Here is a 26733-nt window from a genome sequence, read left to right on the forward strand (position 1 = left end):
GTATAAGGATTACTCGAAGACGAGATTAAATGTGTACCTTTATTCTGCGTTATATTAAGTACTTACTTATTACTTGTTTTTATATACATTAAAGGATATCTAATTAAAAAAGTTTAATTAAATTTAGTTGAAAGTTGAATTGCTTTTTTTATTCTCCCAGTGCTAGAATAACTTTATTTTCCACGATTCTAAATATTATTTATAAATTCTTTTATATAAATATTGATTGCCAAAGAAAATATGAAAAAGAATATTTCTCATATAAGTATATTATAATAATTATTTTATATATTCTTGGAATCTACGTAATTTTGTTTGGTATATAAAATAAATGAAAAAAAAAAAGACGGGAATGTATTATTATCAATGTGGTGTCGCGAACATCCCAGTATATCGGAGATACAATACGCATGCATTCAAAGTGCTATTTCGGAGCTTTCGACGTATTAATTTATGGAGTGGAAAATTCGCGGACGCGATATACGCCGATCGATAAGTTGATCACGTCGTGTCACGATGCGTAACGTTAACGCCAACACAGCGTTTATCGTCGAAATTACACCGAGGAATGACGGATACACCATAATTTCGCCAAGTCGAGGTTTACCGTCCGAAAATTATTATCCGTCCGAAAAAAACTTGTCGAATTAATAATTATTTATTTCAATACTGCCTAATAAATTATTTATTTATGTTGAATGACTTTTCTTACATCAAATAAAATATTTTTCACATATCTCAAATCAATATCATTAGTTTCAAATAAATAATTGATTTGACAGTATTAAAATAAATACTTATTCGAATTCAATAAATTTTTCAGTGCGCAAATCGCAAAAGGATCGATTTTTTTAGATGTGCATATATATACATATACGGTGTGGTCTTTTTTCTGTACATATATATAGTATATGCTACATACATACACTGTGAGGGGTTTAATTGTACTATCGATCAGGTCGCATCTCGCTGATACAGTGAAATTAAAATTGCATTTCCATACAAGTACTTTACGACATTACTTGTATTTATTCCGATGTAAAAGGGTGGATCGGTTTGTCAGTGTCGACGAGTGGGTTTGTCGCACAGCTGAGGAGAATTGACATTATTATTCTCGCGCAATAAATTTCATTTTATTTCACGCCAACGTTGTTTTCCGCATCGGCACCGGTAATATCCTTTTCCCGGGGTTTATTCGTTCGAAAAGCAAATTGCTATCACGGGGGGAACCAGCGATATATCGTCCCCTGTCCTAGGTTCATCCCCGACGAATCGGAGTCGAGGGATAACATTAACGACATTCGAGGAGATTCATGACGCGAGATCGATGAAGATTACGGAAATCGCTGCGGATATTAAAAAACCATAACCATCTATTTGGCCGACTTCAGACGAAATTAATTGCAATTAATCGTATCAATGGCGCATTTAATCGTTCGGCTCAGATTTCGCAGTGATCTTCATTTCTTCCCTCCCCAGAGACAGGCGATTAATCGATGAAGCGGAGAGGTCTCTCGTGCACGTGCGCGATTTATTAATGTGTGTGTGAAGTCAGCTAAAACCTCTAACCGCGTTCTGCATTTGAACGATGAAACCGCAGATAATCCAAGGACAAGTGGATATAAATGGCGTTTCAAGTTAATCGGCATCAAAGTTCCATTGACAGTCGCTGTCATTTTACGCGATCTAATATTGCACATTTCACCATTTAAGCGTTCATAATAGGCTGATCCACCCTTTATCATTATCGCGACGTAATTTCATAGTGTTTCGCATGTATTATCTTCCAAGTTGTTAACAGATAAATCCGGAGGGTCTTACGCTTCCCAAATATTATGAAAATAATTACGTATTCACGATACATTTGACTCTACAATTTATTGTTATCAGTGTTTGCTGTTATCGACATAAAATTATATAGATGATCATCTAGATGAAACTTTGGCGTCATCTTATCCTTATATAGATAACAAAAATATATATTATCTATACCTGCGTCTTAGATGCAAAAAAGTATTATATATATATTTTTATATTCCTATTTATAATTTACATTTTTTTATAACTGTGTTTACATAAGCAGTTTTAAAAATTATTATCTAGAAAATTATTTTGATGAATCGCTATATGATTTTATATTTTGTCTAGATATATTTAAAACAAAATAATCTTCATCTTATCTAAGATGAATTTACATATTTTTATCTCATCTTTATGTAGCTAATTTTAAAATCATAACACTGATTGTTATATAATGTTTGTTATATTATATTTATTTTATGTTTACAATATACGACTTTGTATTATGCAAATTCGTACAATTACTATATTCAACAAAATAATAAAAAATTGTTTTTTTCTTTTCTAAGTTTTAATCTTGCATAATAATAATAAAATAATTATTATAATTATTCCTGTTTAATTTTAATTATTTCCATTCTACTCAAATATTTTTTTATATAAAATGGATGTGAAAAGAATTCAATTCTTGTGTTTCAGGCGCAAACTAGTTGGCTGCACATTCTAATGAATGATATTTAAGTCAATGAAACTAGAGTATATTTGTGCTTTGGAAGCGAGTGCCAAGTATCATAATGGAAGTTTCAAAAATAGTGAAAACAATGTTTGTAAAGTCGTATAAATTAAACTTATTGCCCTTCTCTAATTTTTCAAAATCCGTTTCCGCAGTTTGAGTCAGTTAAGGCTCAGACAAATGTTGGCTGTGAGAAGACTTAGAAAATGATCATAAACTATCATTAACTCAAAGTGAGACAGATCGCCGTGCGTTTTCCCCACATGTAATGTGCAGATTGTATTACATTAACTTATTTTTTTCGCAATAAATTCGAGCATTATAACTTATAACTCTGAGTAGTGAAAAATATTCAAATCAAGTGCGAGAAATAAAATGTTACAAATATGTAGAAAAAAAAAATTAAATAAAATCCGCGAAACATGTAATCTAGATCAAGTAATATCGATAAATTCAGAGTTACGTTAAATATGAAAAAAAATTAGTCTATATATAATATATAATTTTTGTATTGTCGATTTATATTAATCAGATATCCCACGAGTTATACATTAACATAAATTTATTAATGTGTGGTAACTTGATATTACGATCATCAATTGTAATTTTCTTATACCGCGCGCAATTATCATTATTATTAATGCAAATCATGTAAAAAAATAAAATGAAACTCGAAGCCTGGCGAGAAACGAGATATAGAACATTCGCATAGATATTATTCAAATTAGCCTCGGGCGTGGCTGAATTCTGTCGCCGGCCGCGACAGAGACGATTTGTAATGCGGGACAGTTGAATTTCTTATTGCGGTGGGTGGGATATTAAAAAAAAAAAAAAGAAAAAAATCGGGTCGTTGCCGGGCATGAAACCGAGTGTTTCGTTGCCGATAGACTCGCAAAACTGTTGAACCTCGCGATTTCTCTCTCTCTCTTTCTCTCCCTTTTCGGCAATCTCTTAAGGGCTTTTAAGAATATTAAGTTTGGGGCTGCAAATTAAGATGTTCTTGCAAAGTACTAGCTTGAAACGACTTAAACGTCTTGTGCCGATGCACTTTGGAAGTCACACCGACCTTCGCGAGCTGCATATCATCATGTAATAATGTTTCGATCGAATTATTTAAATTGATCTCAAGAGAGAGCAGTATGACAGTTCTGTAACTCAATTTTTCAAATAACGCAATTTATTAAATTTTTTTCCATACAAACAACTGAAAAATCGATCGATTTAAAACAGTCTATCGAAACTACATCGCGAACATTTTTACGAATTTTTATAGGATGATCGGCACTTTATTGTGTTTTGCGAATGATATTTTCGCGTTTAAGTCGATCGTATAAATTCCCTTGTATGCCACAAATCATCGATAGAACGTGGCTTAAATCTACATATATTATACGGATTAGTGACAACCACTTTGTGGTTTGTGGTTCACGAACTTGTATGCTCGGGCGAAATGTGAACACAGCGGGTGTCCTTTTTACCGAAATAACGGGAGATATCGAGAAACACTATACGAGGCAACATTAGAGAATTTGATCTCCTCGTGGAAGAAAAACTGGGTATTTCATATCGCCATATTTCCTTTCTTGTCTATCGAAATAGCTGTGATATCGAGAAACCGTATTAAGGATCTTCATAAAAAAAAAGAAATGTGATATATTTTTGGATATTTTTTTAAGGCATATTTTTCTCTCTATTTTTTTAATATCGAGAAGAAACACGAGATAAAAAGAATATATCATGACAAGATTGATTTTTTTAAGAAATTCTTGTAAGAAAGAAAAAATTCTTATATACTGAGATATTGTAAACAAGTTAAAATAAATTAATTAATCAAATTGATAAGATAAATGTACAATTGGATATAATTATTATGCGATATAAAATTTGTTATTTTTTCTAAAGCGTTGGATTTGTAGCACAAAAATTTATTTACACTTAAAATTTATTTTAATTTAAAAAGCTGAAAAAATATAGGAGATTCCAGAATGACACATTTAACTGCTAAAGAGAGAAAGTAATCAAGCATTTATTTTTGATATAAAATATTTATTTTTGAAGTCAAAAAGTTTTGATAAACAATAGAGTTAACTTTTCGAGAATTTTTTATATTATATGCATTATATGTGTGTGTGTGATTTTATGATAGCTTTAGGCTCTCTGAAATGTATGATATAAAAATACTGTCAGATTATCTGACTTAACAGCTGATCACTTAATACTGTGAATGTAATCGATTCAATTTTATTCAATTAGAATAAAATTGAATAAATTTTGAAAATTGAATAAAATTTATTCAATTAAAATAAAATTGAATAAATAGTTCATCTTGAACAAAATATTGTTATTTTTTCATTTCAGGAAATGAAAATAAATAGCTTTCGCGTGCGACTTAACAATCTTCGCGAATATGCGTGGGTATTTGCAGTAATATTCCAAACTCGTTTGATGCAATTCGCCTACGCATGACATTTGGCATTAAAAAAATAAAGAAAATAACTCGTCATGGTATCTCCACCCTGACGGGATCACGTATCCGTTTCGATCAACTCGCCGGAAATGCGCGTTGACGCGACATCCTTCCGCACAGATCTCGTTATTCCTATCATTGATCACGTTTGTCGGAAAAATGGTCAAACTTTGGTATTGAGAAATGAATCTAATTTGTTTTATCTATGTGTATGAAAACTTAAATTTTCTATAAGAGATTAAGTATATAATGAGATGCAGCTCATGAATGTCTTTATTCAAAATAATATCAGGGTGTATACTCAAATCTTAGAAATAAATTCCCTGAGGATTTCATGATTTTCTAGGTACTTTTGTTCAAAATTCCAGGTAAAATTGAAGTATTGTAAATAATATTTAAAATACAATTTTAAAATAATTATTTGTTATATATAATTTTTTAACATAAATGAAGTATTTTTTATATAATAATATAATTTAAGTAGTATTATATTATAATAAAATATATTTTAATATACATACTTTATATAAAACTAATAAATTTTATCATCTTTAAAGCTATATTTTAAAATCAAAGGGACAATTTAAAAAAAAATCCTCGAGTTTAAATCAATTTCCATAATAATTCGAGATTTTTCAAGGTAGAACAAAATTTCCTGAGAATTCCAGGTTTTCCAGGTTTTTCCAGGAACTATACACCTTGAATATGCGAGTATACAAGATCGAAATAATTTCGAAACATGACGTGCGTCCGCGGAAGTCAGGACTTGAGCCAGGATACGTTTCGTATCTATGAAGGAAGTAATACGCCAATTGTCATTCCGCAATATTCCATCGTCTTTAGTGAATTATTATTACGCGATAACCACTAGTGGATTGGCAAACAAAGAGTAATTAGCCGCGCGATATGGCTGCCTATTTAGACTGAACTAGTAGTAGCCGTCTCGTATTCACGGAGATGAATAATAGTCGGTGTGTCTTGATTCGCGACCAAGGAATTTACCCCAACTGACAACTCCCCGACTTAGAGATCTTCTTGCTGCACCGCTCATCTCGGTCGATTACTTCCTCGCGAATGTCGGAAATGTGTTCTCGAATTGTTCGAATAAAGATATATCAAATATATATGTATATATCTATATATTATTTTCTTTATATTTCATATATATTTAAATATTTTTTGTGCATATTTTATCTTAAACATTAATGTAATTGCTTATTTCAATTTTATAACACTGTGTTGTTGTTACGATTAAATTGTAATTTATTTTTCTTGTAATTTTATATATGATCGCATTGGCTCAATAAAAGTTGTTATTCATTTTATTATTGTCTTATTTACACAGAGAGAATTTTCTCTTAGAATTTACTCTGAAAATCAAGGTAATCGTGAGACAATATGATATTCGAAGAATTTTATAAGAGCATTTCTGATTAAATATTTACCACGATAAAAATATTAAATATCTAGCACAATAAGATATAAAATATGTTCGATTAAGTTTATTATGTATATATAGTAAAATTTACATGTACATATTGATATTTTTTATTGTGATAAATATTAATCAGAGAAATAACTTATAAAATTCTTCCAACACCATATTGTCCCAGGGGATTACTATGATTTTATATTAGGATAAATTCTAAGAAAAAATTCTCTCTGTGTATAATGAATAATAAAGTGATAAGAAATAATGAGGATATAAAATGTGCCTATATACATAAGTACATTATACGATCTTTCATGCTACGTCGCGGAATCGCAAAAAAGTCTCTCGATATGCCAATTTTATAAGAGTTTCTCTGATTAAATATTTACCACAATAGGAATATTAAATATCTCCCACGATAAGATATAAAATATGTTCGATTAATTTTATTATGAATATAATAAAATTCCCTATGTACATATTAACATTTTTTAATGCGATAAAAATTAATCAGAGAAATAACTTGTAAAATTCTTCCAATACCATATTGGCCCAGGGGATTATCACGATTTTCACGATAAATTCTAAGAGAAAATTCTCTCTGTGTAATAACGAATAATAAAGTGATATAATAATAAAGATATAAATAATGAGGATATGAAATGTGCGTTTATACGTAAGTGTATTATACGATTTTTCATGTGGAGTCGTGAAATCGCGCAAAAGTCTCTCGATTTGCCAATTTGAACTCCGGCACGGATCCACCATTTGTCATTCTCGCGGCTTATGGTTGCTCATTACACTCGCGTCGATTCGCGCGATTTTCCACGGACGATTTCGCGACGTGGCTCATCGCATTATTAGGTTCGTCTCTCATCCCGCGCTCTTCCGCTTTCGGCCTCTCCTCGATAAAATATCTCGACGCCGCGCCGACTCATCGATCACTTTGAGTCCGTGAGTTGCAGAGACGTTTCCGACCACGTGTCGCCTCATCGTGGCGACACTTACTCGCTGACAGTGATATAAAGTACTTTTATGTAAGTATCATATAACTTTCTTGCCGGAGCACATTTTTGAATAAATCCACGATGCATTTTTAAAGTGCCTCTACATTTTAAGTCATTTATAATTTCCCGATTAGCGAGCGTACTTATGAGGACTACTTGCTTTCGCTTACATTCATCAACGATGCTATTTTATCTTGCAGCGAGTGTATTCATAATTAAAACATAAGTCATTATATTTTATTCTAAATATGTTTAAAGATAGGTATTTGATTAATAAATTTTTTTAGAGCTCTTTGTAATTTTGACAGATCACGAAAAATAGCTCGCGAAAAGCTACGTCACGAGAATATGTAATCAGCCCATTCAATGGTTCAAATGCATTTTATCTTGCAGCGAGTGTACTCATAATTACAAGATAATTTATTATATTTTATTCTAAATATGTTTAAAGATAGGTATTTGATTAATAAATTTTTTTAGAGCTCTTTGTAATTTTGACAGATCACGAAAAATAGCTCGCGAAAAGCTACGTCACGAGAATATGTAATCAGCCCATTCAATGGTTCAAATGCATTTTATCTTGCAGCGAGTGTACTCATAATTACAAGATAATTTATTATATTTTATTCTAAATATGTTTAAAAATAGATATTTGATTAATAAATTTTGTTAGAGCTCTTTGTAATTTTGACAGATCACGAAAAGAAATTCGCGAGAAGCTACGCCGCGAGAATATGTAATCAGCCCATTCAATGGTTCGAATGCATTTTATCTTGCAGCGAGTGTACTCATTCTCTTATAATTACAAAATAATTGAAATAATTAATTATATTTTATTTTAAATATGTTTAAAGATAGATATTTGATTAATAAATTTTTTCAGAGCTCTTTATAACTTTGACAGATCACGAAAAGAAGTTCGCGAAAAGCTACGCCGCGAGAATATGTAATCAGCCCCTTCAACGGCTCCAATGCTAATACTTTAAATATGAACATAGTCCGGTGTCTCTTCGCTGAAATCCCCAGGAGAGTGACCCAGTTAAAAGCCCCCCCAGGAGTCCGGAGGTAGCTCGGGTACCTACGTTCGCGTACACCCCACTGTGTCAACTGTGTGCTTTCCCTAAGGGAGGATTCTAGATCCATCGTGGAAAAAAGACCGAGTTGCCTTTATTATATGAAAAAAAAAAAAAAAAAAAAAAAAAAAACGTCGTTTTTCATTTCGCGTATCTTTCAAAGGTGACATCCGTCTAGAGGGACGACTTCACCCGAATAAAGAGATAATTGCCTTCGGGGATAATTACCGAGACTCCGCGCGTTATCGTTCTCCAAAGGGGTTCGCCGGATCACGAATATATACCTAACTCCTCATCGATTTGCCGGCATACACACGCTCGTGTCCCGTGATACACACGCGACGCATAAATTACACCCTCGCGCGACAACCCGGTCGATAACCCGGCGCAATATCGTTACGAAACAAACGTTCCCTCGCGTTTTCTTCCCCTTTTTCATATAAACTCTCTTCTCCCTCATTCCTCGAGAGATATTCCTCGAGAATCGTTGCGCGCGATAAAAAATAAGAGAAAGAAAGAAGAAAAGATTATTCTCATATTGCGCGCGTTCCCTCCTCGGTTTATTATTTGCATGATCGAACTGCGGAGATATAAATGATCTGCATAATTTATAATAATATCTAGAGATACTCTGGATATGAGATAAATAGAATAATGATGTGCAAAGAATGCGTTCACGAGATACTCGATAATGAATTATTCGGGCGAATTGTTTCATTCTCTGGAAGCAATGCTGTGGCATCGAGATAATCAGGTTCAAACAAATGGGTTACAAAAATCATGATATTAAAAGTAATGGTAAACCCATGCGCTTTCGATTCGTGCAATTATCTTTTTCGTATAATATTATACTGAAAAAAAGTTTATTGAATTCGAATAAGTATTTGTTTTAATACTATACCAAATAAAGCATTCATTGAAACTAATTTTGAAACTAATAATATTGATTTGATGTGAAAAATATTTATTTGTTTCAAATAAATGATTTATTAAGCAGCATTGAAATAAATATTTATTAATTCAGTCATTTTTTTTTTTCAGTGTATTTATGTAACCTTTTTCTTTATATAACACATTTATATAACGCATTCGTATAATACGCGTTCCATATGATTGCATAAACTAATCAATGTGGATTTACCATTATTTTCCCTTTTAGCTGTGAGAATAATTGTTATTTGTCCGTATATATATATCTGCAGAAAGACGTAAGCGAAGCGTTTATAAACGTAATACTGTTTGCGAGATAAATGCCGGTACAATCTAGCCATTATCGCAATATTTGAGTTCCTCGAATCCGCGTGCTCGAGACAGCGTTCGCCTCGTGACGAAAATCTCTCCTATCACTGCTATCTTGAGGATGAAAAATCCGCGTTTGCAAATGCAATTAAGAACGAAGCACGTCTTGCTCGTCCTTCTAATTGCATGACGTAGATATTGCGCGATATAAATTTTCCGTGTAATAGTAACCCTGTTCGTGTAGAATTTCATCATTTTACCGACGAGATGACGTCTCGGCGCGAGTGCCCATTTTATATATTAATTAATTTAACCGCGATTTCACACCGATTGCCTTTTGCGAGTCGACAGCCCGGGTTTGCCAGCGAGACTTATCTCATTTTTCCCATCATTTTTCAAAAGAATATCTCCTCCGTCGCGACATAATGTCGTAAATGAAGCGTTCGCGCTTCAACTTTCACCCTCTCTGTCGGATTTTTCTTCTTTCCCTTCGCGCCAAGATCACTTTCCCTTTAAGGTGATTCTAAACGTCCTTGAGAAGTCCCTGTGATTTTCGTCCTGTTTTATCGACAAAATGTGAGGCTGGATTAACTATAAATTTATTGGCTATACGGATTGCTTTTTACCTGAAATTAGAACGCTTTGCTCTTTGTTAATATTAATACTTTAATTTGGACAGGAAAGAGATTTATCAATCTGTACAATCTCATACATCTTGGTTACAGAAATATGAATTCTAAGCATTCATCACTCTGTAACCAAGATATATAAAACTATACAGATTGATAAATCTTTTTCCTGTACAAATTAAAGTATTAATATTAATAAAGGGCGAAGCGTTTTAATTTCAGGTAAAAACAATCCGTATAGAGCCAATAAATAGATTTATAGTTCCAACCTTACGTTTTATCAATAAAACAGGAAGGAAGCTTAAGTTAGCTTAGGATCCCCTGAACACCTTTAAAGTCTCTATTGGACTCGCAAATACATCTTTATAGGAATCGTTTTGTAAAATCAAATAGTGCGATCTTTGTAATAACGAAAATCCTATAGCCCGTATCTCCTTTTTTGGATCCATTTACACGAATAATGGAGAGAGAGAGAATTTGTCCTATATCGTTTTTGCACTTTTTCCCGTATCTATCATCTACTTCTCTCACTCATCCCTTTCTCCTTTTCTCATTCTACACGAGCATTCTCTACCTCATTGCATTCTCATTTATTCCTCGCCATAACACCCTCCTGTCATTCGGATTCCCATTTTCTCCCTCACGCGCGCTCTCCCATTCTCTCACGCTCTCTCACGCTCTCTCACGCCGCTTTCTCTCTTTCCGTTCTCTTATCGTTCGTTCGTTCGTTTTTTTATTCTGGAAACGATACAGATACCCTCCGTTATGCTTGAACTGCAGAAGCCGGGACAGTCGGCCGCGACGAGCGAGGCTCCGGGGATTGCCGCCCGCTACGACTCTGCCAACACAACAACAACAAGGCCGCTTCACGAGTCTAATTCCTAGGCATCTAAGTTCTAGAGACCAAACTTAAGAGACAATGGAACCGCCGGCGCTGCGCGCGAAATCGCGCGTGTTTCTCCATCTTTATTCGGCAAAACGCCACATTCTCTTCGAGGTAAACGACTGTAGACGATCATTTTATGAACCCTGTATACAGGGTGTTTGAAAAAAAAATTACGTACTTTGAGAGCAGATAGTACTGATGAAAATAAGAAAAAGATGTCTAATGGCTCTTGCATTTAACATCTTCGAAGATTTCAGCTATTTTTCTGTTTGAGCTTATTATTATTGTTCTTTCTAAAATGATGTCAGAGATTTAAAGGGCGCAATCTAGGGGTCGAAATAAGAAAGAAAGTTCCTATAAACATGGGTTCAAAAATGAAAATTAGCATATCTCCCTCTCACAATCGGATCAAATTCTCAAAACTGAAAAATTCTGCACTGTGCAAAATTTTAACAATCTGTCAAAGTGTCCGAGAGCTATAATAAATTTTTCTCTCAACTTTAGGGGGCTATAACTCGCCATGTTTATAGGACCTCTTTTTCTTATTTCGTCTCCTAGAATAGGCCCTTAAAATCCCTGACATAGTTTTAGAAACACTCTGTATAGAAAAAGCTCCATGTGATTCCCATTCATTGCCGCGTTTTTCAATCATATGTCTCACTTAAATTTATTGACGTGCATTAAAAACCTCATACTGATATCTACAAATCTATAAGAAAAGGACAATCAGCTCAAATAGAAAGATATCCTGCGTGTATCTTCTAAGATATTAATTGTAGGAACAATGTTGATTGGACCGTTTTTCTTTTATTTTGATCAATACTATAAAACCTGTTCTCCAAATATGTAAACCCTTTTTTTCAACACCCTGTATGTGATTCATAAAAAAAGATATACATATATACAGATATATAGAGATTTTGAAGGATGGTTTAACGATGCGACTGTGAGCCACCTGTACCCAAGAGGCGTCTGTCATCGTCGACTGACGATATCCGTGAAATCGGCGATGCTCGGAATGCTTTGATTGAGAGAAATCTGATTGGCGAGACGATCTGGTCGATCAATCGGTTTCGCGCCGCGCGCGATCTCGTTTCCGTTTATCTCGTCTCCGCACTTAACGCAGCGAAGTAATACGCTTAAATATACATATATATACGTATACGATTAGCATGTAACGTGTTTGCAACGTAAGCCCGAACATATATCACGTGACGTTTAACGTGGCGAGCGTTAATCGATAGATATCGATTTTAGAGCGCCGCGATTAGAGTCGATAATTATAATTCCCATATCAATTAATACGCGAAATATCCCGACGTTAAATTACGCGATATTATTACCGAAACGTGTCTCGCCTGTTAGCAAAATTCGCATTGAAATGCGAGAGTTACGTCATTTGAAATTCCACGAGATGCCGGAGAATATCGATTGTCGATTGCGCAATATTCGCAAGAGAGGGCCATTTTCGTAAAATTCCAGAAAGTTAAAGACTTTGCGAGAAATTTGCATGTTTCGTCGATCATCCGTCTGCTGTAATAATAATAGTTCGCAGTAAGACGTATTCCTCGACCACTATTACGTTTACATAACGGAAATGCATGCAAAACCGATCCTCTCGGTTTGAGATATCTATATTAATTCTGGATAACATAATTAATTCTCATTTGAAATAGTATTATAGTTCATTTTACGAATTTATATCCCAATAAGGAATTATTGATGTCGCAAACTATATTATGTAATGAATGACTGTATAATGACAGTTGAATGTTTGAACGTAATATCCTATTCTATTTGCATTAAAATGGAACAAACACGAGAATTTTACGTCACTATTACGAGACACGTTGCGATAATAATATACTTTCCGCGATATAAACACGCGCTTCGGAAAATACGAGCGAATCTACGATTCGTAACCGGAAACGAGAAGCGAACATAAATAATTAATGAACTAACAATATGACGTTCAATCAGATCGAGGTAATTATAATATGCTAATATAGAAAATGCATGCAAATGTTGTAAAATAAAATGTAAAATGTAACATCCGCAACATTGAAAAAAGGTGTCATCTTTTACATTTTTATTTAATCAAATCTCATCTCTTAATTATATAGGATGTATCTGAATAATTGCGAAAAATTCTAGAAGATGATTCTTTGTCGAAAATTAAGAGCGGGTTCTTATATATAAACATATACTCTTATATCCCTCCCTGAGAAGTTACTTTTCTAAAGAAGAAGGTAAAAATTAAGTTTTTAATGTTTAAAAAAATATTAACAAATATCTTTTTTATTAGTGGGAAATATCCAGCAAATTTTATTTCTTAAATTTGATAAATAATAAATAAAAAATAAATAAAAAAATTTGATAAAGAATAAATTAAAAATATATGTTTATATAAGAAACCTCCCTAAATTTTCAACAAAGAATCATCTAAAATTTCTCGCATCTATTTAGATACACTCTGTATACATATATAAATGATCGTTTATTTTGCGGGTATTTTTCTCCTGGTATTTTTATCGGATTTTTTCCTCCTCTTAACGAAAAAGACTCGCTGAAATGTTTTCATCAATTCTCTTTATACACGAAGGCTTTTAAACGCGCGGATGGCTCGCGAAATAGATCACGGATCAAGCACATACGAATGTTGCAAAGTAAATAAGATTATGCATCTAGCTACCTGTTGATCCATGTCATAGCCCGAAGGAGCTATTGACTTTTAAGGCGCCGTAAATGTTCCATGCGAATGCAAGTTAACCTTGAGTCTAATGCTAACGTCTCGAGATACATGACTTTTCGATCGATCGGAACATCTCGGAAATTCCGAAAGCCCGGTATCAAGAAAAGAATGTAATTCGTTATCTATCTATTTGAAAAAATCTTGAAAATTTGATTATAATAAACACAAAATAATTTGATTTACTCTCTCAAGTCTTTCTTCAGGACCATTCCGCTAAAATTTTCACATAAATGTAAGAAAGAGGAAATACGTACCGATACGCGCAGAAACATTATTTAATAATTTATTTTCTGATGAATTTTAGGAAGTCGATTTTAAATATAAAAAAAATCAAATTTCTCGCAATGGAGCTTTTTCAAAAATAATGAATCGCAGCTCTCAAGCTGGATAATAGGTTCGATCGCATCGTATGAGAATTGCGTTATCGTTATTGCGTAACAATTAAATATTCTACAAAGCACATCTTTATACGATTACTAACTTTCTCGAGATAATGAATTCTTATATTCCATATTATTTGAAATGATCTCTGATAAAATTTGTTGCAATGGAATAGTCTCTTTCCTCGGCAATCTTCTCGCTCCGCGTGAAGATGCGCAAAGAGAAAAAAAGCAAATGTGACGCCGACGTTCCATCTCTCTGAAGCCTCGTCTCGACGAGATCGGGCGACGCGAGATACCCGGTGCGATAAAAGAAAAACGAAAGGAGCAAGGAGCGCATAAGTGGTGCATCACGGTTTCGTCTTAGAGATTTTATGTCACTCACTCGGCGTTGGTCTCCGGCGTGGGCAGGTCGCCGATGGTGGTCAGCGTCAGGGTGGACCAGTAGAGGGAGCCCAGATACTTCCTGGTGAGGGTGGAGTATTCGCCGGGCCGGTAGGGATACACCCAGTCGCCCTGGAAGCTCTCGGCCTCGCTGAGCAGGTAGTAAAAGCAGCCGAACCAGTGCGCCAGGATGAGCAGAATGTGAATAAGATTGAGGACGCGCCAGAGATTCGGATAGACCGTCCGCGACTCCACCATGTAGTAGTAATTGTACACCCGATAGATCTTGAGGAACCTGGGGAACCTCAGCATCGGGTTGCTGCCTAGGTTCACCTGCAGCAGATCGAGGGGTAGCAACGCCAGCAGATCGAGAATGAAGGACTTGGACTTGATATAGTGACCGGCCAGTTTGTTGCTGTTGTAAACCATCAGACCCTGTTCGAGGTAACCGGTGCGAAACTGCACCGCAACGTCCAGGAAGAAGACCATGTCGGTGAAGCCGTCGCAGGAGAGCCAGACGGCAGGCGCCAAAGCCTGCAGCTCCGGCAGACTCTGGCGAACTATTAGGGTCCAGAGGTTGTACAGAACGCATGCCGACAGCAGCATCAGCCAGTAATAGTAAAAGTTCTCGTCCGGATTCACCACAGTCTTCGGGGGTTTCTGCGGCCTACGAGGTCGCCTGCGACGCCGGCTACCTGCCTCCTTGTCGGTCGCGTCACCCTCGCCGGTGTCCAGGGTCTCCTGGCTCTCCGGGATCTGCCTGGTGGAGAACCGCTTGAGGAACGAGTCTTCCCGCTTCAGCGGCGGTTTCTTCTGGATCGTCGAGATCGCTGAGGACAGCTGCACCGTAGTACGGAGTTTCATCCACCGTTGATTGCTCTTCGTTCTGCGAGCAGAAAGAGAAACAGATCGCCAGTCAAGGACGAAAGGGGTAAAGGAGAGTCTTCCGGAGGCCTCGAGTCAGCCTCCCTACGTATTTTCGAGATTCGACTAGAATTTGAGAAATATGAACCTCTTGCGTGCGATTTCGTTCTCTCACATATTCCTACAATCGTATAGATCGAATATAAAAACGAGAGATGAAATTTTGTTATCGCGTTCTTGTATCAGCTTGACATGTACAGAAAACAAAATGCACACCTCATAAACCGCGTATAAAGGCGGCCGTTAAGTGATACGAAGGAGAATGTTACGACTGCCAGTTAAAGTCATCCTAGTTCCAGCTAGGTCGTCAGAGCAATAAAAACATTAATTTCCGTCGCATATGTCGGATTAAAGAAAATTGCTCGAATCCGCAAACTGCGATCTAGGTAAACATCGGCGCTCGGAAAATCCTTTGCGAAAATAAAATAGCTCTTCTAGGATATTACATACATATATATTTGAGCTTTCACAATATTGAAATACTTGCGTTGACGTTATGTCATCTGATTTAATATATATTCTCTGGAGTGACACGTGGAGCACATGTATATCTTCTCGTAAGATTTATGAAAAAAATTGATATATATATATTATATACAGGATGTTAAAAAAAGAGTTATACATTTGGAGCGCAAGTAATATCGATTAAAATAAGAGAAAAAAATGTCTAATATATCTTTGAAGTTACAGGCTATTTATTGCAGTAAACCAAAGAATATTTATTAGGTTTGCAGTCAGCATTAAAAGAGTTTTTATGATTTCATTTTTCAATCTTATGTCTCGGATTCTTTCAAACACACTTGGATGTTCTTGAATTTATTGACATGCATTAAAAATCTTATACTTATAAATCTAATATTATTATAAAATGTCACTATAGCAAAACTAGTAAGTACTAAAAGTGATACGATTAATAAGAAAAACATAATAAATTCAAATAGAAAGATATTAATTATAGAACCCATTTATTAAATATTTTTTTTATTATTCTGATCAATACTATCTGCTCTCAAAATATATTTACCCTTTTTCTTTAACACCCTGTATATTCTCTAGAGTGACACGTCGAGCACATGTACATACATTTTCTCGTAAGATTTATGAAAAAAATTGCGATATATCATATATAGAAGAATATTTCGCAGAGCAAGTCGATTTAAAAAAATTCAATTTAAAATAAATTTTCGTATTGTTTAAATATCGATGGATTTTTCATACGCAGCGGCAAATCCACGTCACACGTTACTTTATTTTATGTATAATCGTACGCACTGACCTAGAAATGTGCGAAATGATGAGGTGCGATAAGGGGATGTTCGAACGTGTAACATATATACGAAATGTGCTCTCGTATAGATATTTTTCCTATCGACATAGAGATCTCAATTCCGTGGCAAATCCTATTTTTCTGCTGTCCCTTCGTCGCGAAGCGAAAGAGAGGAAACCGATATAAGTACGGATTGTCGCGCTCCATAAATAATCGCCGTCTCGTGTATCTCTACGAGTATTAAGTGAACCGCGTGATATACTGGTGTCCTCATATATAGAAACCGGGTACGTACTTTAAAGACTGATTTATCCGGTCGGAAACAATCTGCTCCAATAACGCGTGTCGGATTTATGAAGGTACTAACGGGGTAAAATCGTTTATCATATCGTGAGCAAAGGGAAAGTAATAGATCGATGCGAGGAGTCGTTATTTTATTCTTGACATCGCGCCTTTTCCTCTCCGCGACAAGAACCATATTCTTTCTATTAATGTTACTATTATTATCCCAGAGAATTTTTAAATTTTCACGAGAAAGTAGAAAAAGCGTCTTATTACTTTCTCCAATAACAAAAAAATCTAAAATATTTAATCCTCTAAAATATAATTAATAATCGAAATATTTCATGTCTCCATTTAATTTAACCGTGTATAAATTTGGATATAACGAAAGGAAAAAAATATATATACATATATACATATATATGTGCTCTAATTATATAATTTATTAAACTTTCAAGTCTGAAGATATATATTTACATCGCGCGCGCGCGAAAACGGATCAATCGTGTCACTCTTAAAAAAGACACGTGACAAATACGTCCAATCGGTCTGATGTAAAACGCGGTCAACTCAATCTATATACATATATATTATGCGTTTTACGTTACACAAGCTGTTTGCGCAATAGACACAATTAATCGAAGCTTATTCGCACGAAGAGCCGACGCGTTTCAATATTCGTTTCGCACATGGCGACCCCTGAAAGAAATACGATTGACATATTTGCGCACACAGACGCACACACACACGCGCGCACACACACAAATATATTTTATAATCGGGATTCCGCGTGACTGAATAACGCCGCGAGTTTCTTGCGAATCACGCATGCATAAGTTTTTGTTGCGTGTCACAAAAATCGCAAAAATCGCTATATATATATATATATATATATATATATATATATATATATATACACACTATATAGGGTATATCACAAGGCACCTCGTTCCGCAGTCCTCGCTATGATTTATGCATCTTGCACAAACACATACGGGGTCTATATAAATACCTATGTACTATTCGGTCCAACCTAACGTGTGCGAAACACACATCATTCTCCTTTCTTTCGATCGAAAGAATGTGTATACATCGCGCGTATCATGTTTTCTCTAAATTCTAAGATTCGTAAGACAGGTAGTTTTTGCTTGAGAAAAGTGAGAAATCGAGCGAGAATCGAGATCAGATCAGTTAGAGCATCAGATGATGGATAGGAGGCAGACAGACAGACAGACAGACAGACAGACAGACAGACAGACAGACAGACAGACAGACTGACAGACAGACAAACAGACATACAAACAGACAGACAGACAGACAGACAGATAGATAGACAGACAGACAGAGACAGTGACATTGAAAAATCGCATACCGTTAAACAGTGACAATAACTAAAAATCGTCATTATGCTACTACACATTCTTGAATTCGTTAATGTAACACCCATGTACAGTGTTCTGTCGTAAAAATGTATGTTGTCGCGTGCACTGAAAAACAAATTTGTTAACTCGACTGAATCTTTCAACTAAATTACTATTTTGTTAATGAAACGTATATTAGTCAAATATACGTTTTGTTAGATTTAACATGTTATATTTAATTTAAATATTTTTATATGCTCATTTAACGAAATAATATTTAGTTGAAAGGTTCAGTTAAGTTGACAACTTTTTTCAGTGTGCATATATTAATTAACGGAATGCCAAATAGAGAGATTGCTTTCTGTGTTATATTTTTTCCCGAGTGTGTCATTATTATTTCTTTTATTCTTATTAAAAAATAATATTCTCGAAATATTAATCACTCGTCAAGAAAAGTGCTGGCCAAATTATTGCTCGCTCAAAACAATCTTTCCATTTAAGATTCAACTCTCTTCAGCATTATGAAGGAAAATTTCAAGTAACCACTTTTACAAATCGTATTAAGATCTCATGCTTTAGTAGTAACTTCGATAATATTTAACCGACAATTTTTCTGCAAGAGAAGTAATAAAATTTGAAACACTCGAAAAATATTTGGAACGTGAATGACAAACAGAAAAATTTGATCGATGCTGGTGATGCAAAACACGTCACACGAAGGGATTCGCGTAATTTCTAATCGATGCTAATAATGAAACGAAATATTTTATTCGACGTGAGATTAATTTGAGATCAATCGCTCGCTATTAGCTGAAATGTATCGCATTTCGCGGAGAGAATCGGATCGCGCTGATGCAAAGCAAGGGAGAAAACGAATATCAATACAAGCGTATCACTTTCAAGTGCGAAATGAAAGGGCAGAAATTTATGAACTCTGCTCTTTATACATAAACGGTAGAAACGGTATTCCATTTCATCGTCGGACGCATCGCCAATAATTTCTACTCATTTCACCGCGATATCAATGATATATTGTTCAGAAATTTTGCGCAGCATCAATACTTCATTAGCAAATCGCAAATAAAAGTATGCGCAAAAAAAGAAATCAATTCGTTTGTAAAGAATCCCGCATAATTCTTATGGATTTCGCTGGAATTGGCTAGTTTTTTCACATGTTGCAGCTTATGAGAAAAACTAGCTGACCTTATCAAGATTTAATTTTAATTAGTACGGAGTTTTTGAACCTATATAAAATCCTAGATGAAATTGTGAATTTCGGTAAAATCAGCTGATTTTCTCCCATGTTGTAACTTATGACTTACTAAACAAAAAATGTAATAGATCAAAAGCTAAATAAATAATGCTAAATAAATAAAGCTAAATAAATCAATTTAGCTCAGAGCTAGATAATAGATGGTCACTGATTTACAGCCTGTCAAATACGAAAAACTTGAGATCTACGAGTTATTTGACTGACTGTAACTCACAATCAGTAACTATCCAATATTTAGCTATAAAGCTATTACTTATATTATATTATGAATCTATTGTTCGGCAGATCGCAAGCTACAATGTGTGAAAAAATTAGCCGATTCCAGTTTCTACAAGGATTGTGAGGGGTCCCTTATCATAAAGTTAAATGGTTCGATATATCATTTGAAAGCGAAGGATAGAGAGACTGCAGTCATCTACAGTTCTATCATCTAGTACAAAGTAGAGACCACGAGTCAGTAATCTGAGATAAAGTAGTGAGTGGCGATAGGATAGAGTTGCAGTGACGAGAGAGTAGCCAGTACTTTCGTGCGGTTTTATGTTGAATGCGATGTGACGTTCGCGACGTAAAACGATCGACGTTCGAGACTTATAGCTCGTTCCTATACTTTGTCATTGTAGCACATCAATCGATAATATACGTCGTTAAACTTTACAAAGTGTAATTTTAAATTAGGAATTTTCGGTTCAAATTGATCATCAATAGAGACAATCGTTCAAAACTGCAGATAGGTGGATTACTATTTATATAGCTTCAATATTTTATTTCTTTTTTTCAAATAATATATATTGTATATATTTGTACAGAGCATGATATTTTGTCTTGATTTGATTAAAAGCTAATGAATATTTGCGTAATAAACGTTTCTAAAAAAATATGTTTTCTCCATTTCTACGTTTTATTAAATTTGTTATTTTATTGATTCATCCAGCTGTGAATGTGAATATTTTTTTAAGCCTGCAAAGATAGAACTGGCGCGACGGAACAATGGAAAGGCAGAAAGCTCGATAACTTTGTATGTAAACCGACAATATTGGCTTCGAATTTAATATAGCGACACTTTTCCGTATAAAATTTATCGCAGTTACGTACATTTACTTAGTGGAAGTCTCGTGTCCTCGTAAATTTTACGTTCCTCTCGTTTTACATCGCGAGCGATTGTGAGTGGGTAGCGATGAAAACAATATCAGATTAGAATTGCTTCGTGTGCGCGCATGCGCGCCCAGAAATAATTTTTGAATAATTCACTTCATTGTTCGAAATCTGCGAAACAGAGTTTGAAAATTCGTATAGTTTCGAAAGCTCCGTCACGCGATCCTAAAAATCGAAAATCCCTCGGAATACTCGATTATATTAGGAAGTCTGGCGCTACACAAGATGAATAATTGACAAGATGCAAACACACGTGCTTGCAAAATCTCCAATATTTTCCGACACCATCGAGAGACACTTTTGAGAGGTTCTTTCTTCGAACAATTTTTTCGCATATTCTACGTATATGATTCTTGTTAACCGCGCGAAATAAAAAATTTAGAATGCAAACTGATAAATATATAATCTTCAATGCATTATTCGTTCATGTCAAAATTCACAGGAAAAAATTAATTAAAAAAAAATTTTTTTAAAGAAGATATATTTCTTTCAAATATAAATTTTTTTTTTTTTATTTTAATATATATATGTATGGAGAAAAGCATTTATTATTTTATTCAACCAATAAAAAGAAAAGGATGCGCAAAAATTATTTTATCGATAAAACAAGACGATGCTTAGGATTCCCTTAACTCGATTACTTAGATTATTTTATTTAGAAAAAATAACAATTAATGTATTGAATACTATACAAATAAAAAAAGAAACGAAACGTCTTCGAAACTAAAGTTCCCAAAAAGTATATATACGAGGGAGAGAAGACCACTACAAGATGAGAATTCAAGCCATCGTGCCAGGTTCCCAAAACAATTCGAAGGACAGAGACTGTGAGAGTGTAAGGGTGCTGTCACATGGCAATCGGAATTTCGAAAAACGGAATCGCGGAAAAGTACTAGAATAAGGCTCGCTCCCCATGAAACGATTTTTACGGAATGCTATTCTAATCTCAAACAATTTTCCATTTAGAAAATTTCTTTGTTATTTTCTGTTATAAAAAACAATACTTACAAATTTCACTTTTTTATATATTTTTCTATTGTATTAATTATTTTTTGTCGGAAAACTATGAAAAGAAATTTTTCTATTTTCACTAATTTTCGAAATGCTCCGAAATATTAGTCCATGAGGAGCTCAGCCACAAAAAAAGCGAACCGACAAACACGCAATTTTATTCTTGACAATAAAATAACTATATTTTATGTGATAAAATATTTGGATCGAATATTTATATATGTATATTAACAAATACTTACCGAACAATTATTTCGATTAACAACAAAGTTCTTCTTATATAGAGACAAAAATTCCATCCCGGTTAATTATCATGATTTAAAACGTTAACTTAAAATTTCTCCAAATAATTCTGATACTTCTCCGCGATTCCGTTTTCCGAAATTCCGCCTGCCATGGGACAGCAGCCCAAGGATATGTTTCTGTGTGCGAGAGAGACGTGACGATGCCGGAGTTCACCGTCATCGACTAATGTGCCGGAATACCTCTTGATTTTGCGTAGAGAGGAATATAACGCCATGACCGCGCGTACGTTACTCCACTTTTGCGAACCCCTCGTGTTACGGGATCTTTTGGCTGCTGCGGGCACCTCGGCGTCGAGGGCGTAGCTCTCCTGCGATTCCGAGGTCGTCGAGGCTGCTAATCCCGCACCAGTTGCCTTAGTCGCAAAGGACCGCCGGTGGCTCGAAATAGCGTGTCGCCGACGACAAATCTCCGATGATCTGCGAAGAAGACAGAGAACCCACACGGGTTGCCTCTCTCTCTCTCTCTCGCGCGCACTCTCTCTCGCACTCTCTTTCGCTCTCCTTACTTTCCCTCTTTTTTCTCTCTCACTCTCTCCCTTTCTTTCTACCTTTTGTTCTCAAATACACTCGCAATTTCTGCATTTTCTTTCTCTGGCATTCTAATGTTTCACTCTCTTGCACTCTTTCACCCTGCTAGATTTCACGAGCACACTCATTCTAGGATGCAGGATTATATACGAGTGAGTGGGTGACTTTCGCTTCGGGCGAGATGACATGACTTTATTTAATATTTTATGCGATTTTTTTTTTTTACGTAAAGTTGCTCTGCGTAAAGTGCGTTTTTTTCCCCAGGCGTGTATACAATAGATTATCGATAACTTCTATTTTTTAAAGGTACTAAAAATGCCAACAGAGTTATTTTATATACGACTTTTAGTGCCCACAACAAAAAGCTGGAACTCTAAATTCTAAATTCAAGTTCCCTCAAGATTTTTTTTTAAATTAAGATCCCTCTTCGGATATTCTTCTACATTCAGGGGTTTATTTAATACATTTGAATAGAAAATCATATAATTTTAAAATAAAGATCTTTCCTCAGATATCCATTTGAATTTTATATGAGTGCATATTTTCCTCAACAACTAACGCTTCGACATACAACGTAACTTGCGATTCTCGAATTTAACACGATGTCGAATTATGATTGATAACCTTCCACGACAGTCGAGATGGCTATAGTGGTCTTGCAAAAAGAAGCTTTACTCATTCACTCGGGGAACGATCTCACTCGAAAGCGACATAAATAGTTATATAGTCTGTTACGTATTTCATTGAGTACGTGAATGGGTTTCATCACTCATGTCTCCTTTCTCTCTCCGAGTCAATCTCGTGTCCCCTCATACAGGTTAAATCAGACAATCCCTCATCCTTTCCTCTCCTCGTGTCCGTCTGTCCATCTCCATATCACATGGTGAAAAATGAGTCATTCGCTGAATACTCCGTGCGATGCGACGCGAGAAAAAAAGGTTTCCGCGACAAAGGGTTCGGCGCCGCGATACATCGCGACGTTAATTGCCGGGACGCGTAAAGTCGATAAACGCGACACAGTTTGCCGAGTGCACTTTGCGTTTTACCGGAATTACGAGACGCCGCGCCTGTTCCGCCGCCGTTTTTCGTGGGAAAATGAAAATGAACGCGGCAGCGACAGCAGCAGCGTATATATTCTGGGAAACGGAAAACCGGCTGCCAGAAACCCGGCAAAGTCCGACCTCTTAGTCCGGATCCCTACTGAATAAATAAGGTCGAAACTTGGCGATTACACGCCGAAAAGTCATTGCACAATAGAGGCGAAAGGAAAGAAAAATGGGAGACGGCAGAAACTCTCTCTCTTCGCGGAACTGTCAGCGAGCAACGGAGCGAGGATGTCCTGTCGGATGCAAAACTTCGACTTGGAAATTAGTTGCACCTTGTTCCTCGATTACGTCGCGCGCGACGAAAATTTAAATTCCAATTTAATATCGTAGTTGAGAGGGAAGAAACTTGCGCGATAATTATGACACTGCATCTGAGCGCGTCCTTGTTCTTTCTTCGCGTTAAACGTAGGGACTCATTATTCGATTATATCCTATAACACTGATAATTCATTTTAAAATTGGCCATAATGAGATATAATTTTTTTCTAATCTTGAATCCAAAATTAGAAAATTTAATCTAACTTCTCGATTTTTCATTTCGTGCTCGCTGACATCTTCCGACATTCTTTCAATTTCTTCTTCTAACTGTGCAATGATAAAAAAGAATAATGAGAGTAGAGATATCATGATCATCATCAGATAATGTATTTAAAAAAGAGTATTCAAATAATTCGCACGAAGCAAAGGAAGAATTATCATCGAAAAGTCATACCTGATTTTTCTTCAAGAATAATTTGTCCTGTTTGCATCTATAGTATTAGTTTGCGTATATAATTTTCGAAATGTTTTATTAAAGTTTCGGCAATGCAAGTGGAAATTCAGAGAAAACAATTTTCAATTAAATACCGCAATAAAGGAAGGAGGAAAAATATACATTCGGCGAAAAATTCGAGGCACTATAGTCCTTTGAATGAAGAGAAACTGTTATTTACTTTACAACTGTTTACCTACTTTACAATAACTGACCTACTTTAATCCTCCTCTCGTCCTTCTCGTAGAATTCGAAACGATATTATTCTACTCTCTGCTAAAATCACCCGCGTCATTTTATTTTATAATCCAGCCGTCGAAACATTGTTTCGAAAACCCTCGCGCATAAGAAAAGTCTTTCGGTCAATAATCCGATCGCAAAATAATTCATCTAATCAAAGGGTTGCTCTGCCCGATTTTCCATGCACCGCATGCAATGCTTGAAAAACACGCTATATATTATACAAACAGTCGCTTGCAGATATAAGGGCTGATTTTTAGCCTGCGTTCTCAGCCAATTGCTCCTTTGTGGGAAAGTGCTTACCGTATTGTGACCGAGCACGCGAGGCGTTCTTTGTCCGCTCGAATTAATCTGAGAAACGAATGAGGCTGTATCTGCTTCCCGCTATCGTACCTATCAAATCTAAAGCTAACGCGAGTTTCACATGCACGAGTTGCGTTCGATCGCAATATTCCTCCGTTATTCCTAGAGCGGAACTGGAAAATCAACTTAATAAGACTGCTACAGCCTCGTATTTTTTTTTAATCGTCCAATCATTAATTTATGTCTTTTTAAATTATCCTTCATGTCAGCTATACGTAATTATCGAAATAAAAAAGAGAAAAAAATTAAAGCAAATAAGTCGGTCAAGAAAATATGAAAATTATTTTCTAGGTTTTTTTATAGCGAGAGATATTAAAATAAAAAAAGAAAAAATTGAAGCAAATAAATCGATCAAAAAAATATGAAAATTATTTTGTAGAGTTGTTTATAGCAAAAGATATCGTATGTAACATTAATTATTAATTTTTCGTAATATAAAATTATGTATCCTTTTCGAAAAATTCATAATAAGTTTGATAAATGCTATTTGGCTTTAGTTTATTTTCAAGATTTTTATTTGATTTTCTCTAAAGCAAGAAAGAAAGATTGCGTCTCGGGTTTAAAACGAACAATATCATTCCTGCTTATCCATGTCTAATGCATTAAGAAAATATCAAAACAGTTATTATCTTACACGAGATTCTCATTTTTCGATTGTCAAGAGTTTATTTTTTTATTTCTGAAGAAGAAATAAAATAAAGAGATCTTTTAACATTGTTTTCAGTCATGGAAAAGCAAAAGCTGAACTGCAGAACCTGTATTTTACCTCAACAACGACGTTCAAATAAGTAGCATTTATTTACACTTCAATATTTTCAATTTTTTAGATGTCTTTGTGAGACGCGTAATTGCAAAACTCGTTAAAAATTTATTATTTCTTTGTTGAAAACAAAAAAAATTAACAACTCTGAGAGAATCGCTTTGATTATTTATACGATTCGTATTTAAATCTTGATTTATTTATAATTGCTAAAGATCAAACCACAATTTAATAGATGGAAGCGAGATAAAATATTTTTCAAAATTAATGACAACAGTCCGTAATATATATAAGATATAATTCTTGCACCATTTTCAGAGAAAACGTCATGCTAGTAATGAACATTATTACATTCGCCCTTAATATGTCGAGAAATGAGACATTTCCTATGCAAATACAGCACGTTTGCCGGATGCTCGTAAAAGGTTGCTAGTCAAGAATGATTGTACATTTACGACTTCAGAATAGTTAGCTTATTTTTATTTCAAAATAAATATGAGTTTGCTTTCTTGTTTACAGGCAAGCACGTAAAACATATAAAATAAATTTTATAATTCAAAATTTTCGACCTAGAAATTTTCTTCGTTAAAAAATCACAAGATTAAAACAAAGAGGAAAAAAATTTTAA

The 26733-nt window shown here is 34.9% G+C and overlaps 2 protein-coding genes across 8 annotated transcripts in view; one reads left to right on the forward strand and one right to left on the reverse strand.

The window, feature by feature from the left end:
• Positions 1–26733, reverse strand: part of LOC114934596 (uncharacterized) — a 148074-nt gene that overhangs the window by 26509 nt on the left and 94832 nt on the right. For 5 of the 7 annotated variants that reach the window (XM_029307263.2, XM_029307265.2, XM_029307264.2 and 2 more), the window contains 3 exons: positions 22538–22774; positions 14784–15668; positions 11138–11218 (listed from right to left, as the gene is read on the reverse strand). In XM_029307263.2, the coding sequence (XP_029163096.1) occupies positions 11138–11218; positions 14784–15668; positions 22538–22774 (1203 nt within the window). The remainder of the gene's footprint in view (positions 1–11137; positions 11219–14783; positions 15669–22537; positions 22775–26733) is intronic. The other 2 variants (XM_085488543.1, XM_085488546.1) reach the window with 2 other exon arrangements.
• The window catches only part of car (vacuolar protein sorting-associated protein 33A), a 122804-nt gene continuing 103435 nt past the window's right edge, over positions 7365–26733 (forward strand). Inside the window, exon 1 of the mRNA XM_029307270.2 lies at positions 7365–7469. The gene's annotated coding sequence lies outside the window, so the exon portion shown is untranslated. The remainder of the gene's footprint in view (positions 7470–26733) is intronic.

The sequence above is a fragment of the Nylanderia fulva genome, unplaced genomic scaffold (genome assembly GCF_048542155.1).
Source record: "Nylanderia fulva isolate GAGA-0341 unplaced genomic scaffold, ASM4854215v1 Scaffold7, whole genome shotgun sequence".
Lineage (NCBI taxonomy): Eukaryota > Metazoa > Arthropoda > Insecta > Hymenoptera > Formicidae > Nylanderia > Nylanderia fulva.